We start from the raw sequence: 13,695 nt of genomic DNA, 5'->3' as shown, positions 1-13,695 counted from the left end.
TTGTTCAGGATCCTGCAGCCAAGTGTAAGTTGGCATCACATCATCAACATCAATGGGGATCTTGCCTACACAGAACTTGCTGTGCTTAACACACTGCCAGTAATATAGGAAAAAAATCCCATACTAATATCAAGTGGGAAGGGAGCATCTGAGATAAATCTGTTTTAAATAAATGAGATCAGGTGTTCTTTGGTTCAGATTATTTTTTTCTTTCTCCTTAACCTTGTGGCTAGAATATTTTTTAACTGCTGTTATAGAGTTAATGATGATTATTAATAGAGTGGAGATTTCTGATGTTTTTCCCTGTAGCTATCCATTTAATCAGAACCGGATCAAGGTAACAGAAATGAAGCAACTAAAGGAGCTTGTTTTGGCTACAAAGAACAGATTAAAATGGCTTTAATTTGAATTAAATTTGTGGAGGACTAAGGACAAGGAAAAATTTAAACAACAGATATAAAAACACAGAGAAATCACAAGAGAGGAAAGGTTATTTAAGGGATAATAGAAGACTTTAAAATTACTTATTCAGGAATGAAACAAGTTCAGAGTCAATAAAATGTCAAGCGTGGAAATAAAAGGAATAATATTTATATTGGAGCAGTGATAGGACATAAATAATACAAAATATATGGGCAAAGAAAAGGTCTGCAGCAAAGAAGAATAAATTCACATTTTAGTGTGGACTTCCTGTAGGCCTGGGATTTTTACCACAGGGTCCAACTCTGGCTGATCTCTAGGAAGAAAAAGTAAATTATTTAAAAAGTAGTTTTACTGTCTTCATAAGAAAAAACAGATCTCATTCAAGGCTTCTTTAAGTCAAAGAAAGGTACTAGTTGACCATCAAGGTGTTAGATCAGGCCTAAGCACTTCAAATTAATCACTAAGTTGCATACATACAGCTTCCTTACTAGAATTTGAAGACACGTGCCTGTATCAAGTTCCGCTGTAGATCTTATAAGACAATTGCACATCAAAAGAAAGGACAGGGAGAAAAAGATATTGCTTGAGGAAATTGTGTCAGTGGGTTAATCAAGAAATCAGACAATTCCTAAAGCTTTCTTCTATTCAGTGTCTCCAGCAGATTAGCCTTGTTTACTCTCTGTCTTCTATCGTCACCCCCTGGTATGAGTACTTGGTTGGCAGGGGAGAATAAAAATCCCACTGTTGCAACCCCCACTGTGGCAATCATCCTATGAGAATACTCTGAACAACTATTTCAATTGCATTGATAATACATAGCATTGTTGCCTTGCATGTTTTTTCTGTTCAGCTTTCTTTCTATAAACACCTCGTAACGAAGATAAAAAATGAACGCGCAAAACAAGCACTTCATTATTTCTTTTCCAAGTGATATGACAACAGTTTATTTAATATAATGTGGTTCAAAACGTCACCAAATGCATAAAGAAACTGAACTGGAAGCTAAGAGGATTTCCAGTGGATGGGCAATGGACTACAGCTTTCCTGAGTCAACAAATAAAAGGTGCTTGTACCTGAGGCTCTGGACCACTGGGTGCCAGTATACCCACAGGTCTACTGTGCTGTGGGTGGCTTAGATCCGTATTAATTCTGCAGGAAACAATTCACTGGGAAGTACCAACTTCCTGACAGTCAGTCCATATAAATATTGCACATTTCTCAAGCAAGCAAAAAAAATGATCATGGAAGCTGTGGAGGACATCAAGGTAATAACTGTAATAGAACAAAATTTCTTCATAGTAAGTACCGAGAGTCAGTTGGAGAACATCTTCGAGCCAAGGATGGCATTTTAGTCACCCTTAAAAGCAGGTTTTATAATATTGTTCAGGTATATATAAAAACTGGCCTTTTGCTAGAACTGTAAAAGAATTTGTGTTTTTAATCTCTGACAGGCATATTATTTATTATTTATTTACACTATACTTTTGCAGAATCAGATGGATAACTTTGGAATGATAAGGAACTTGGGAAGTGCCACACTGATTCAGGCCAGCATTCCTGACAAAACACTAGCCTGCCTTTAGCCATGACCAGGTGTTTCAGAGAGCTGTGAAACATGCGTATTGAACAGTGATGTGGGAATTTTGTTTTCAGTATAGTCTTAGCAGTTGGTCTGTACCCTAAAACAGGGTTATTTTCCCCTTGAAAGGATAATTTTAGTGGAGGAAATCTTCATCCTCCATATATAGGTGTAATCCTTTTCTAAATCCTACTCTATCATTTGCCTCAATAGAGTCAGTGGCAAGAAGTTATGAAGTTGCTCCATGTTAGTGTATTTCCTTCCATCAGTTTTAAGCGTGTCCTTGTGGAAACACTATAATAGAGGGAAACAGCTAGGTTTGATGCAGTCTGCCTTCTTAAAATGCTCATTGTTCTCCCTAAGGGATGCTTGTCTACTGCCTACAACAGAACAGCTAAAACAGAACTGTTTTCAGTTATCATTCAGTGAACTTGACTGAGACTTACAAACTTGAGATGCTTTTTGGGAGTTTGGAGAAAAGGAAATGTTTGATAGATAAATAAATATGCCTAAATCTTTGCTGTTCTGGCTTCATCCATGGAGGCTGCAGCACCACATGGAGCCTCCTTATTCTATATTAATGGCCTGCTGCCACGGCTGGTTACAAAGGAGGCAGAATTCTTCCTGGAGGGCCAATCTGAGGAGCCAGCCTGCTTTTTCAAGAAGAAAGCAGCACACAGTCCCTTCTGCTACGGCTTGGTGCAAGCAGAGAAGGGGTAAAAATGAATCAGCCACAGAGAACATCAGTGTATGGAGGAACTTGTATTTTACCATTAAGTTTGTCAAGACCCTGCAAGACACTGGTCTGAAAAGAGTTAAAAGGATAAAGGAATTCCTTTGCAGTCCAGGACAAAACCACGATTCCTAAGCAATTTGCTCAGGTTGGAGTGAAGTCCAGATCACATATAAAACCCAGGAATATTTGATGCCTGCATCTCTTCTGTCTTGGGAATTTGTTTATTATACACATTTTCCTAAAGAGGTTTTCTAAATTGTTATTTCATAATTCACTTAAAAAACCCCAAACCAGCTCACTTCTGAATAACCTGTAGTAGAAGACATTCCATTTCTGAAAGTCCAGCCTCGCCCCCATCCACCTATCGCATGAGAAAAATATTTGTGAAAAAAGGACAACACGCAAAGAGCACAGTTCAACTATTATTGGGGAAAAAACCTGTTCTTTTTCAGAGTAAGAAAAAAGTCCTATCACCTAATTACTGTTCATTTGGACACACTGATTTCTGAAGTCCTACTAAAGCTAACAGTGATGATGGTAGGAGCAAGGACATGCATGTAAATACTTGTACTGAATACAAATCATATTTGATATAGCCCACTCCTCGCATTCTCCCACTGGCAAGAGTATAAAGTAAGGTTTAGTTTATACTTATAGGGAAAGAAGAAATACTCATAAGGTCACTTGGGGATTTGAAGAGTCCCACACTGACTTTGGCAATGTATCAGGGTTCTTTGTTCTTAAGTTTCCTAAAAACACAGGTAACAAAGCTGCTTATTTACACAGTATGACCTGCACAACTGATGGTAGTGTTAAGCTTTTTACATTACAACAAATCATATAATTTAGAAGAATTATCAGAACAGAAATACTGTAATTTCCTAGGGTTTCTAGGTGCAGTGTTTGCACTGCCTACCTACACGAGGCCTCAAACCACCCATAGCAGTTATTTTCCTTCACAGTTCCTTGCTCCGATTTCTGAGCTTCCCTCTGTAGGCACTTGCTCTGTGATGACAGGCAGCACAAAGACGAGTGTAATCCCACCTCAATTATGGTTTCAGCAGGGTGACGCCGACTGCTAAGCCCTCTTTCCAGTAGGCAGCAGGGCTTTCCATAAATGATGTTTGTCCTGTTGAACAATTTGGATAGCAGATTTTGTATCCTGTCTTCCGGATTTAATCTCAACTGCAAGCAGCACATATTGCTTGCAGTCCTGAAACCCTTTTAAACCAATCTTTGTGTCAAATTAAAATGCAAAAGTTTGAAAATACAGTCACTTGACCTAGGGAGAGGAAATGGACAGCTAATTACCTCTTTCAGCAGAATAAGGAAAAAATCCATTTTTGATTTTCCAATGTAAATCACTGTCCCCAGCAGCCTTTTCCATTTTGCATGCACTCTCCAGTTCCCCATCTCCCTCCCTGCTATGTTCTGCTATCCTCTTTCATGTGTTATCCATCTAATTTAGTTTGTAAGCACCTTGGCTCAGGACATTTCTCTGTTTATTTTCCTGTAATACACTGCGCACACCCAGGTTTCATAAAAAAAAACCAAACAAATAAACTGCATTTTTACTATGCAAATTAAAAAATATTTGCTGGTCCTTCATTATAAATTGGGATCAAACTGAAACACCCAATCCAACATCCTATATGCATATAAACTTTTGGAGTGTTTGAAGCTTGCACACAATTTTTAAGCATCCACCATGTTATGTGGGCCACACCAAAATACCTGGTGTGACCACATCAAGATTTTAAGTTGAATTTCAGATTTTAAAAAGTTTAAAAATTAGCTTGGGTCATTTTTTAAAATGCTTTATTTTTAAAAAGACTTTCGTATAAACAGCAGGCGAACAAAACTTTGTAGTCCTATTAGGATAGTGAGATACACAACCAGGAAGAGTACTTCTGAACTCCTTTGGTTTGGGCTTGTGGGGTAGAATGGAGGAAATTTTAAGCATGCCAAAATAAATTCCACCCTGAAGTGTCATCACAACAGATTCTCACCTTCATGCTTCTAAGGAAATTTTCTTTCTGTTTATTATTTAACAACTGAGAAAGAGCTTTGATATAACTTACCTGGGAAAAACCTTCTGAACAGCTCTCTTGAGTAACTGCAAATAACAACTCTTTAACATTTACATAAGCATTCCACTGCACTTACAGACTATTACAGAAATGACGGGGATTTCCATCTTGAATAGTAACACAAGGGCACATTGTGTTTGAACTGCTAAACAGCTGTTTAATGCACAAGAACATGTTGTTTTGATAGTTTGCAACATATTTGGTGTACTCTGCCATTAGACATTCCTCTGTCTTCTGCCCATGTAACTCTGCTGAAAAACACAGCTTCTACAGTCCTTTCAGCAGTAAATAGTTAATAAAAAGAAGATTTTGAAGTTTTCATTATGTTGCTCATTCATTATTGCATTACAGCATTAAATGCATACATGATTCTGAAATGGCCATTTACAGTTCTATAAATGCCACCTTTGCCAGCAGAACTACTTGCTACAGCTTTTAGTGACAGAAAACACTTACTGTTGGGGTTCTAAGAGGCAGGTCCATCAGTGTGCAGGCATTGGCTTCCGAGTCATTCCATGCATTGAAGAACTCCACAATTTTGGTGCTGTTTGGGTCCTCAGAGGGACAAGAGATCCCCCTTTGAATGGGCGAACAAAATCTAAGCAAAATCAAAGAAAGAAAAGCTCTTCTCTGAATTTAAGTCAGCCAGTTTACCTTTTGTGTGTGTGTGTGTGTGTGTGTGTGTAAAGCAGATTGTCAGATTCCCTGGAATAATGTGAGATCCAGTGCAGAGTTTCTCACTAAAGCTTCAGATTGCTTCACTTCATCTTCAGCTTAGCAAAGGGCAGCAGCAGCTTCCATTTAAATACAGGAGATGACAGGGTCCGCACATGCCCAGTTCGAAGCTTGTTCCATCCAGATTTCAGCTTCACTTTAATAACAGTATAAAACTGATGCTCACTTAAAAGTGCTGCTATCTTCTTTGCCTTTGACAGGTTTGTGTCTAAATTAATGCTGTATCCGCATTATCCCTGTATGAAGACAAAGAAGTTAAAAGGTTGATTTTGCTGTCAGTCTTAAATATTAGACCTTACTGTTTCTTTTCACTGTATTGGCGAATTAGTTTTTTGTAGTCTGCTTTTAAAGAAGATGTGTGTGTACAGTTCTGCTGAAACTGTCCGAACTCAAATAGATCCTGATATTTAACAATGTGCTTATGTGCACTTCTGTCTTGTAGAATTTAGGTCATGGTTCTTTGTTGGCCCACTTCTAAAAATAAACAAAAAATAGGGATAAAACCCATGGATATCATCCTTTTCTGCTCTTCAGTCAAAAAAACCCAAAACCAAAACCACCCAAAATGCCCCCCACATGAATACCTTAGGCAGAGAACAGCAATAACCACTTGTTTTGAGAGTTGTCTGCTTTCTTGTTCAATGTGTTTATTTAAGGTGTACATGAGCAGATTCTTATTCACCCAAATCTTCCTTTATGTTGTACTGTTCATAGAGATATGAGTTGCTGTATTCCCAGTTGAAGGCTAGTTTTCATGGTCGTAAAGTGAAGTTTAATTGCAATAGAGAATTAGGCACAGAGTGTGAAAAAGCTGTTCTAGCAGATACTGCAGCCTCAATATCACAGAGTTTAGGCCTTTCACCTGCCATCAAAATGACCCTAATGCAAGCTATTAGCTTCATTGCAGTTGGTAATAAAAATAGATGGTGTGAACTGTTTCTGGAAAGCCTTTGTGAGAAGGCGGTGATAGTAACAGTGGAAACTGTATTTCCCCAGCTCAGTGAGGATTTCCCTTCTCATTTACTTTCCTTAAATTAGCACTTGCAGTACCTAACCTTAAACTGAAGCAAAAGCAATCCCATTTCTTTGCATGATATCAAAGGGACTCACCTATAGTGCTGCAGATTCCCTTTCCTTGATAGTCATTAAAGAAGGTAGTGTTTACCTTGTGTCACCAGGCCACTGAGCATTGACCAGAGGAGACACTTCTTAGATTCTACAGGCTTTCAAACTGTGAGACCTTAAAAAATAATTATTAGCAGACCTGTCTTAAAAGCAAAGAGATTTCCTCGAGTATCACTGCCCTGCAATGTTAGATAGACGCAACCAAGCCAGATTTAAACTAGCTGTGGCAGTACTGAGCTCCGAGGTGGCTAATCACCTGACAATTAACTTTGCCAATGTCTGAGATTCTATGGTCATTTTCTAGGGTGTGCTCTTCCCCTCTGTGTGTGACCTCAGACACATGAATATCAGGGCAATGGTGGATGCGGCATTAATGGTGTGAACTTCAAAAGACATTGATGTGAACTCCAAATCCATCACTCCATGTACTTGCATACAGCACACTGTAGGTATGAGGCAACAACGGTGTTAGACATTTTGAGGGACAGGACTTTTTTGGAAGATAATTTTACATTTTACTACTAAAAAGGCAGGAGATGCCATTACAGAAAGCCACAATGTGAAACTGGCAAAAGCTCGTACTATCTTCAAATAAAGCTTATCAAGGGAGCAGAGCAGAAAGTACATTTTAATGACTGAAGTGGAGAGAAAGGAGGGAACGGGAGATCACCATTTGAGTGACCTTTATGTTCAAAGAAGGTGCGTGCAGTTACATCCTGCTTTTATCAAACTCATAAGATAAAGTTTGAGACATAATTTTCAAGGACAGGCATAAATATTAGATCAGAGGTGGTCTTCAGCTAGGTTTCTAATTTTCTTTGCTTAAATCCTCTTGGTTTTCTGCTTTATGTCTTAGTTATGCACAATCCCAACACTCAATCTGTTTACATACAGCTTGTACATGAAGTTTTCCTTTTCCCTGTGTCCCAGGTTTTATTTCCTTCTTATTTTCTCTCACCTTAATAACAAGTCCATGTACTGAAAATGTTTCATTTCCAGTTAGCCTGGAAGCATCCAATTCTTTGTCATTTTTAAGGAAGCCCATAATATGTTTGGAATCAAATCAAGGAATAAGTGTAGTCTTTTTTAAAGTAAATCAGACATTATAGAAACTCTGTGTCTTCTTGCTTCTTTAGATTTGGCATTGTTGTGCATGCCTTGCCAGGTAGATTAATTTGATTAGTTCAGCAGTTGCTGAAAGTATATTATGAAAGAATATGCAGTATAAAGGGGAGAAAGAAAGTTTCCCCAGTGAGAAGCAGATGCCAGTCCAAAGAGAACTATTGGTTCAGTCTCCTTCCTTAGCCTCTGGGGCTGCTTTTGTGCATGCTAAGCACTAGCAAGCTAGGTGAAATTATTTCTGAAAATTGGACCCTAACGCTAAGGTTCATGTTCTCATACGATTACAGTTGTCTGATCCTGTGTTAAAGCCAATTGCTGGAGGCAATTCAGCTGACCTGTTTTATATGTGATGCCTTGGCTCCCATGGAAGGAGAGGACTTATGTCCTAGAACTGCACAAAGTGTGAAGTATGAGGCATCTCATTCTCTGTACATAAGTCTTGGGAAATCAAAGACATATGATAGCAAATCATTCATAAACCTTTTTTCTCTCAGATTTGCTTCTGGTTTTTACACAGTATTAAACCAAACAGAAGAATTTAAAACATTTTACTGAGTGATAATTGTTTTTCTTTACAGGTAAGGCTTAAAGTAATCAGAAGGCTAGACTTACAGATCTGGAGGGAAATTTGCCCTCTGTCTCTCCCTTGTTTACTCTCCACCAAAAGCTTACCTCTGTTGTATGCCTTGGAAGCTTAATGGAGAAAATGTATCAGCTAATGACCCAGGTACTTTCTAAAGCCACCCTGCTCGTCCTAAAGTTTTCAAACATTTCTGCCACAGTTTTGTGTGCGAAACACGCTGGAAGCCCACCTGGCTTATAGCCCAGGTCTGAATTGCCCTGCAGTCACTTCTGGAGAAAAGAACATCTGCCCAGAATTCATCTTGCTGAATTCTGTCCTGCTGAGGTATGGTGAGAACATCCTTCCCAGTTTGAGAGTCCTGACTTTCACCTGCACCTCTTGCTATTGATAATTAACTTCTGCTCATGGCTTTTTATAAACTACAAGCAGAAATAACAGAGAGACCATGGACTCCAAGGCTGTTCCATGAAAACGAGAAAATTGTCTAACAGGACAAGGGAGAGATAATGCACGGGTAAAATTTAATTAAAGTCCAAGTGAGCATAGGAGTTCTTTCATGATGAATGAAAGGGAACAGTGGACACTTCTTTAGCTGGGATCTCTGTGTGGAGTTAGGTTTTAGCTCATCTGCAGGAAGAGTGGACTGAAAGAACAGGTAATCTGCTGCTTACAGGATAAAGACTGCTGTTGGGAAACACCAGGCGTTAACATCCCCGAGACATATTTACAAAAGTTCACCTGGGCTTCCTTAAACTTTGTAAGAGATCACCTAGGTTTCCAAGGCCAGCATGAGGAGAGAGGAATAGACTACTCAGTAATGGGAAAGGTAAACTCCCACTTTCTTTGAGTGCAGGTACAGGTCTGGTATTTGAGTTACCACAAATGAGGAATACACAAAGCAAGGAAGTTGGGTCATTTTGTTTTCCCCTGTGTCATGGTTCAGCCTCAGTTGGCAACTAAACACCACGCAGCTGCTCGCTCACTCCCCCCACCCCTGTGGGATGGGGAAGAGAATCGGAAGAGCAAAAGAACTTGTGGGTTGAGATAAGCACAGTTTAATAATTAAAATAAAATAATAATTATAATAATGATCATGATAATAATGACAATAATGATAATATAATAAAATGGAAAAAAAAAAAAACCAAAACAAACACAAACAATACAGCCACTCACCACCCACCGACCGACACTGCCCGTCCCCGAGCCGCGGTTGCTGCCTCCCTCCCCTGGCCAGCCCCTCCCAGGTCACACACTGGGCATGACGTTACATGATATGGAATATCCCTCTGGCCAGTTTGGATCCCCTCTCTTAGCTGTGCCCCCTCCCCTCCCGGCTTCTTGTGCCCCTGGCAGAGCATGGGAAGCTGGAAAAGTCCTTGACTAGTACAAGCACTGCCCAGCAGCAGCCAAAACATCTGTGTGTTATCTCAACATTTTTTCATGCTAAGTTCAAAGCACAGCACTATGCCAGCTAGAGTGAAGAAAATTAACTCTATCCCAGCTAAAAACCATGACACCCTGCTGTGATGAGAATGATAGAGATAACCCTGTAAAAAAACTTAGGGATAACAACACTACCCTCAGAATATTCTCTGCTTACCTTCTAAACACGCAGGTTCTTTCTATAAGTGATGGGATAGAGGGAGGAATTATTGATTTTTCATTTGACAGCCTATCCATTTTCAGTATCTGCTTTTCAGAAGGCAATACCACACTATAAAATCCGAGTCCATAGCAGCCTTCCTTACACAGTCACTCCTATATAGAAGTTGGGAGCCCTGGGTGTTCAATGTGGTACAGCTTGTCAGTGGCTGTAACATCTGAGAACACACTTCTCTCAGAAGTTTTCAGAGGTCTACTTTTGTCCTGGTACCTGCAACAAACTTATCTGCTTAGATATGCAGGTGAAACTGGTTGCTCATTTTATACAGAAAACCAGTTTCAACCATCTGTGTTCTTTTTGCCTTTTAACAGCTAAGATCTGTCAGGTGGGAACTCTCCCACTTCCTAGCTGTTCCCAGACAGCATACTGCAATTTTAGCACCCCAAATAACAAGGCAGGGAGAGAGTTGTGTAATATATATCTTCTCTGTGCTCTATTAATCATAAAAATTAAATTTAGTTCTTCATGCCTGGAGTAACTTGGCAAGGGGACATGGAGGCAAGAACACCCTTTGTAAATAAAATTGTTAAACTGAATACAAAGTTCTGTATGGCCTGTTATGGGAGCACACTGTTGGGACTACTCAAAAATCAATAGACAAAATAGAAAACAGTAAATCAAATCAATGTGGTTTCTGCTCAGCTGTAGAAGTGAATAATTCACCTCATAGGTTGTTCTAATTATATAAGGTAGCCAACATCTACGGTGAACAGCAAAAGCACAAACCACTGGGTGCAGCCAGCAAGCATGTAACACTGTGGGGCTGTTGAGCCCCACAGCAGGAGAGTGAGAATCCCAGGGCTGGACTGAATACAGAAGGGCCAGACCAGAAAGGATGGTTTAAAAAAGTCCATTCAAGTGCAAGTTTTTTTCTAAGTCACAAAAAACCACAAAACCACCACAACACACACACACCCCCCAAAAAAAAAAAAAAAAAAAGAAAAGATTGTGTCAGGGATCTCCTCAACAGTATGAATTTAGCTCAGCAACGTGGCATTAGACTGCCACTCTATGGCAAGTCACAAGCCAGCAAGTGATCTGCCTTAGTTTCCCCAGTTTTCCAGCTTACTCTAGTGGCTTATGGCTTCAAGGCCAGGTAGCTTGAGAAGGTCAACCCACCTCTGTCCCTCTACTCCTTCCTCACAGAGTCTGAAGACAAAGTAGTCACACAAAGAGCTCTCCAGAGCAGCCAAGCTGCATTTACAGTGCCTTCAAAAAGCTTGTTATCTTGTTTTGTAGGCTGAACTCTCAGATTCATCCTTCCCTGTCTCCTATGGCTTAACCTCTGTGCAAAGCCTACCCTTCTCCAGGGAATTCTGGTTAACCAATCTCTTCTCAAATAACTTCAGCTGAAAGCTTCCCTTCTTCCAGTTCCCAAATAAGAGCTCTCAACTTCCCAGACCTTCTCACATGTGTGAAATAAAGCTGATTGTGCTGGTGCAGTTTAGTGCCTCCTGTAGGCAGGGGCAAATAATATTTTTAAAATTATAGAAAAATTGCTGTATCATTGCAGAAAGAACAACCTCTCCTTCTTTCAGGCAACAATTAGATACAACACTTAAAGGAAACTTCCCTTCCTATTCTCTCACCTTTAATAAATCAGGTCTGTGCCACAAGCAGCTCAGACTTAGTGGGCTGAAAGGTGGGGCCAGCACATGGTGGTCTCCAAGCTGCCTTGTTGTCTTTGCTGCAAGCAGGCATATGAAAGATTTGCTTATGCAGAAATTTAGCAGAATAGTGTGTCTCCCAGCTAGGGTAGGGCTCTGATAAAAAAAGAATTACTGGTAGAGAAGAGATGAGAAGTAAAATTGCAGAGAAATTCTATTAAGCATTTTTCCCCAGTCAAGTACTGTCTGCCATTAGAGGTGCACACAGTGCACAGTGACAGACAGCAGGGCCAGGTTTGGGTCAGCGTGAATACAGAGTTTGCACTGCTTACAGGAAGAACAATTGGTACCATCTGGGTTTTGACTGATTGTTTTTTAATCTCATCTGCTTATGTAGTAGTTACTTCTGAAATAGGAAGAACTCAGTGACTAGAGGCTGTCATGGGGATGGGCCGCATAAATATCTTGATAGGTAAGATACAGGAGAGTAATGGAGACAGCCAGGTCTCTGATGAAAAGACTAAGGGAAGAGAAACAATAAGAAGCAATTTGTACCTACACACAGCAATCAAAATGAAAACCCTGGGGTTTGAGAAACGATAGTTCATGATAACCAGAAGGTAAACAAAGTGTGATCTCATTTCATTTTAAAGAATTATCATCTTTCTCTTTAGATAATAGCACTGTTGTCTTCAGACAATCCACAGAGAATCCATATACTGCCCTGATGGTTATACAACTATTTTTCCTGGTACATACTGTCTTGTCTTACAACATCCCTGTGAAAGAAATCCTATCCTTTCTAGAAATACCATCAGTGATTCTAGAAAAAGAAAGAAAAAAACAACAAAAACCACAACCACAAGACCCCCCCCAACACCATAACAACAAACCCCCCCCAAAAACCAAAACAAACCACCCTACCCACACAAAACAGCAAACACACACCCACAACTGTCAGTCCACTGGTGGGAGAAAATTATGTTACTGCACTTACAGGAAGGCAGCTTTATCACTGACTGCAGCTTAAGTCTCAGCAGCTCACAGCTATTGCAGGTGCTCTGTGCTTTGCTGTTCTTCCCTGTCCTGTGCCCAGGGCTTTCAGGAATTTGGGGAGGATGAGGAGGGAGAAACAGACCACACACTAACATCACTGAATTTTCAGTGTCTTGGATTTGAATTGCTTCTGAAAACAGCCTGAAGAGTGAGTGCTAATTAAAAATACCAGAGGATATTTTAGCCAGATCTGTAAGAGATTTCAGGTGCAAGTGTCCTGCCCAAGACAAAGCAGGCAGCAGCAGAAGAAGTAGGATTTGGCTCAGATTACAACAGTGTTCAAGATTTGGGCAGAATTCTGTCATGACCATTGAGAACAGAGACATTACAAGGAGTTTCTACCTTTCACACAAAGTCCAAAATCAAACAGATCTAATGTTTAAGCTGGAATAGAATCTACTGCAGTCCTATCATCAGAGTGTCTCAATGTACAGAAGTGTAAAGACACATGCCCATTTCTTTATAAACTCTTCTGCTACAGCTATCATCTGGCCTGTCGTCACCTTGGGCTCTGATTTCCCAAGTGTTCGCATGAGGCCTCTAAATGAGCAGAAATTCTTCTTTGTTCAACTCTGCGGTATGGCCTTGATTAATACCTACTCTGCTAAAACGCCTCCTCTGGATCCTCACTGACTTCTGTTTCAGTTGCTATGACATCCTTTTTCTCCGACCTTAATTAATGGAATGTACAGGGCAATTATCACAAGGCTGCAGAGGATGCAAGTGTGCCAGTGTGGCTATGTTCAGCTCAGTCTGAGCCCTTTTCATCTTGATCTTGTCCTCTCCCAGCCCACTGCTTTGACTGTTATTGACATGCATCCCCTTCTTTGACTCTCCCTTTTCTATTAAATCAGGTATGTATTGCTGGTCGTCACTTCCAAGAGCCTTGATGGATTATCTATCACTGCTTTACCTATCATCTTTCAGACAGCATTGGCTTGCCACCTCTCACATCCTGTCAGCCACTGACGCT

General features: G+C 40.1%; 1 protein-coding gene and 1 long non-coding RNA gene across 2 annotated transcripts in view; one reads left to right on the top strand and one right to left on the bottom strand.

The window, feature by feature from the left end:
• Positions 1-13,695, top strand: part of LOC135315611 (uncharacterized) — a 74,424-nt gene that overhangs the window by 36,668 nt on the left and 24,061 nt on the right. The gene's annotated exons all lie outside the window — the stretch shown is intronic.
• Positions 1-13,695, bottom strand: part of OPN4 (opsin 4) — a 42,664-nt gene that overhangs the window by 20,537 nt on the left and 8,432 nt on the right. Inside the window, exon 2 of the mRNA XM_064464989.1 lies at positions 5,285-5,426. Coding sequence (XP_064321059.1) covers positions 5,285-5,426 — 142 coding nt within the window. The remainder of the gene's footprint in view (positions 1-5,284; positions 5,427-13,695) is intronic.

Source organism: Phalacrocorax carbo, chromosome 13, assembly GCF_963921805.1.
Source record: "Phalacrocorax carbo chromosome 13, bPhaCar2.1, whole genome shotgun sequence".
NCBI classification, from domain to species: domain Eukaryota; kingdom Metazoa; phylum Chordata; class Aves; order Suliformes; family Phalacrocoracidae; genus Phalacrocorax; species Phalacrocorax carbo.
The sequence above is the reverse complement of the archived record's forward strand: the minus strand, read 5'-3'. Positions and strand labels throughout refer to the sequence as shown.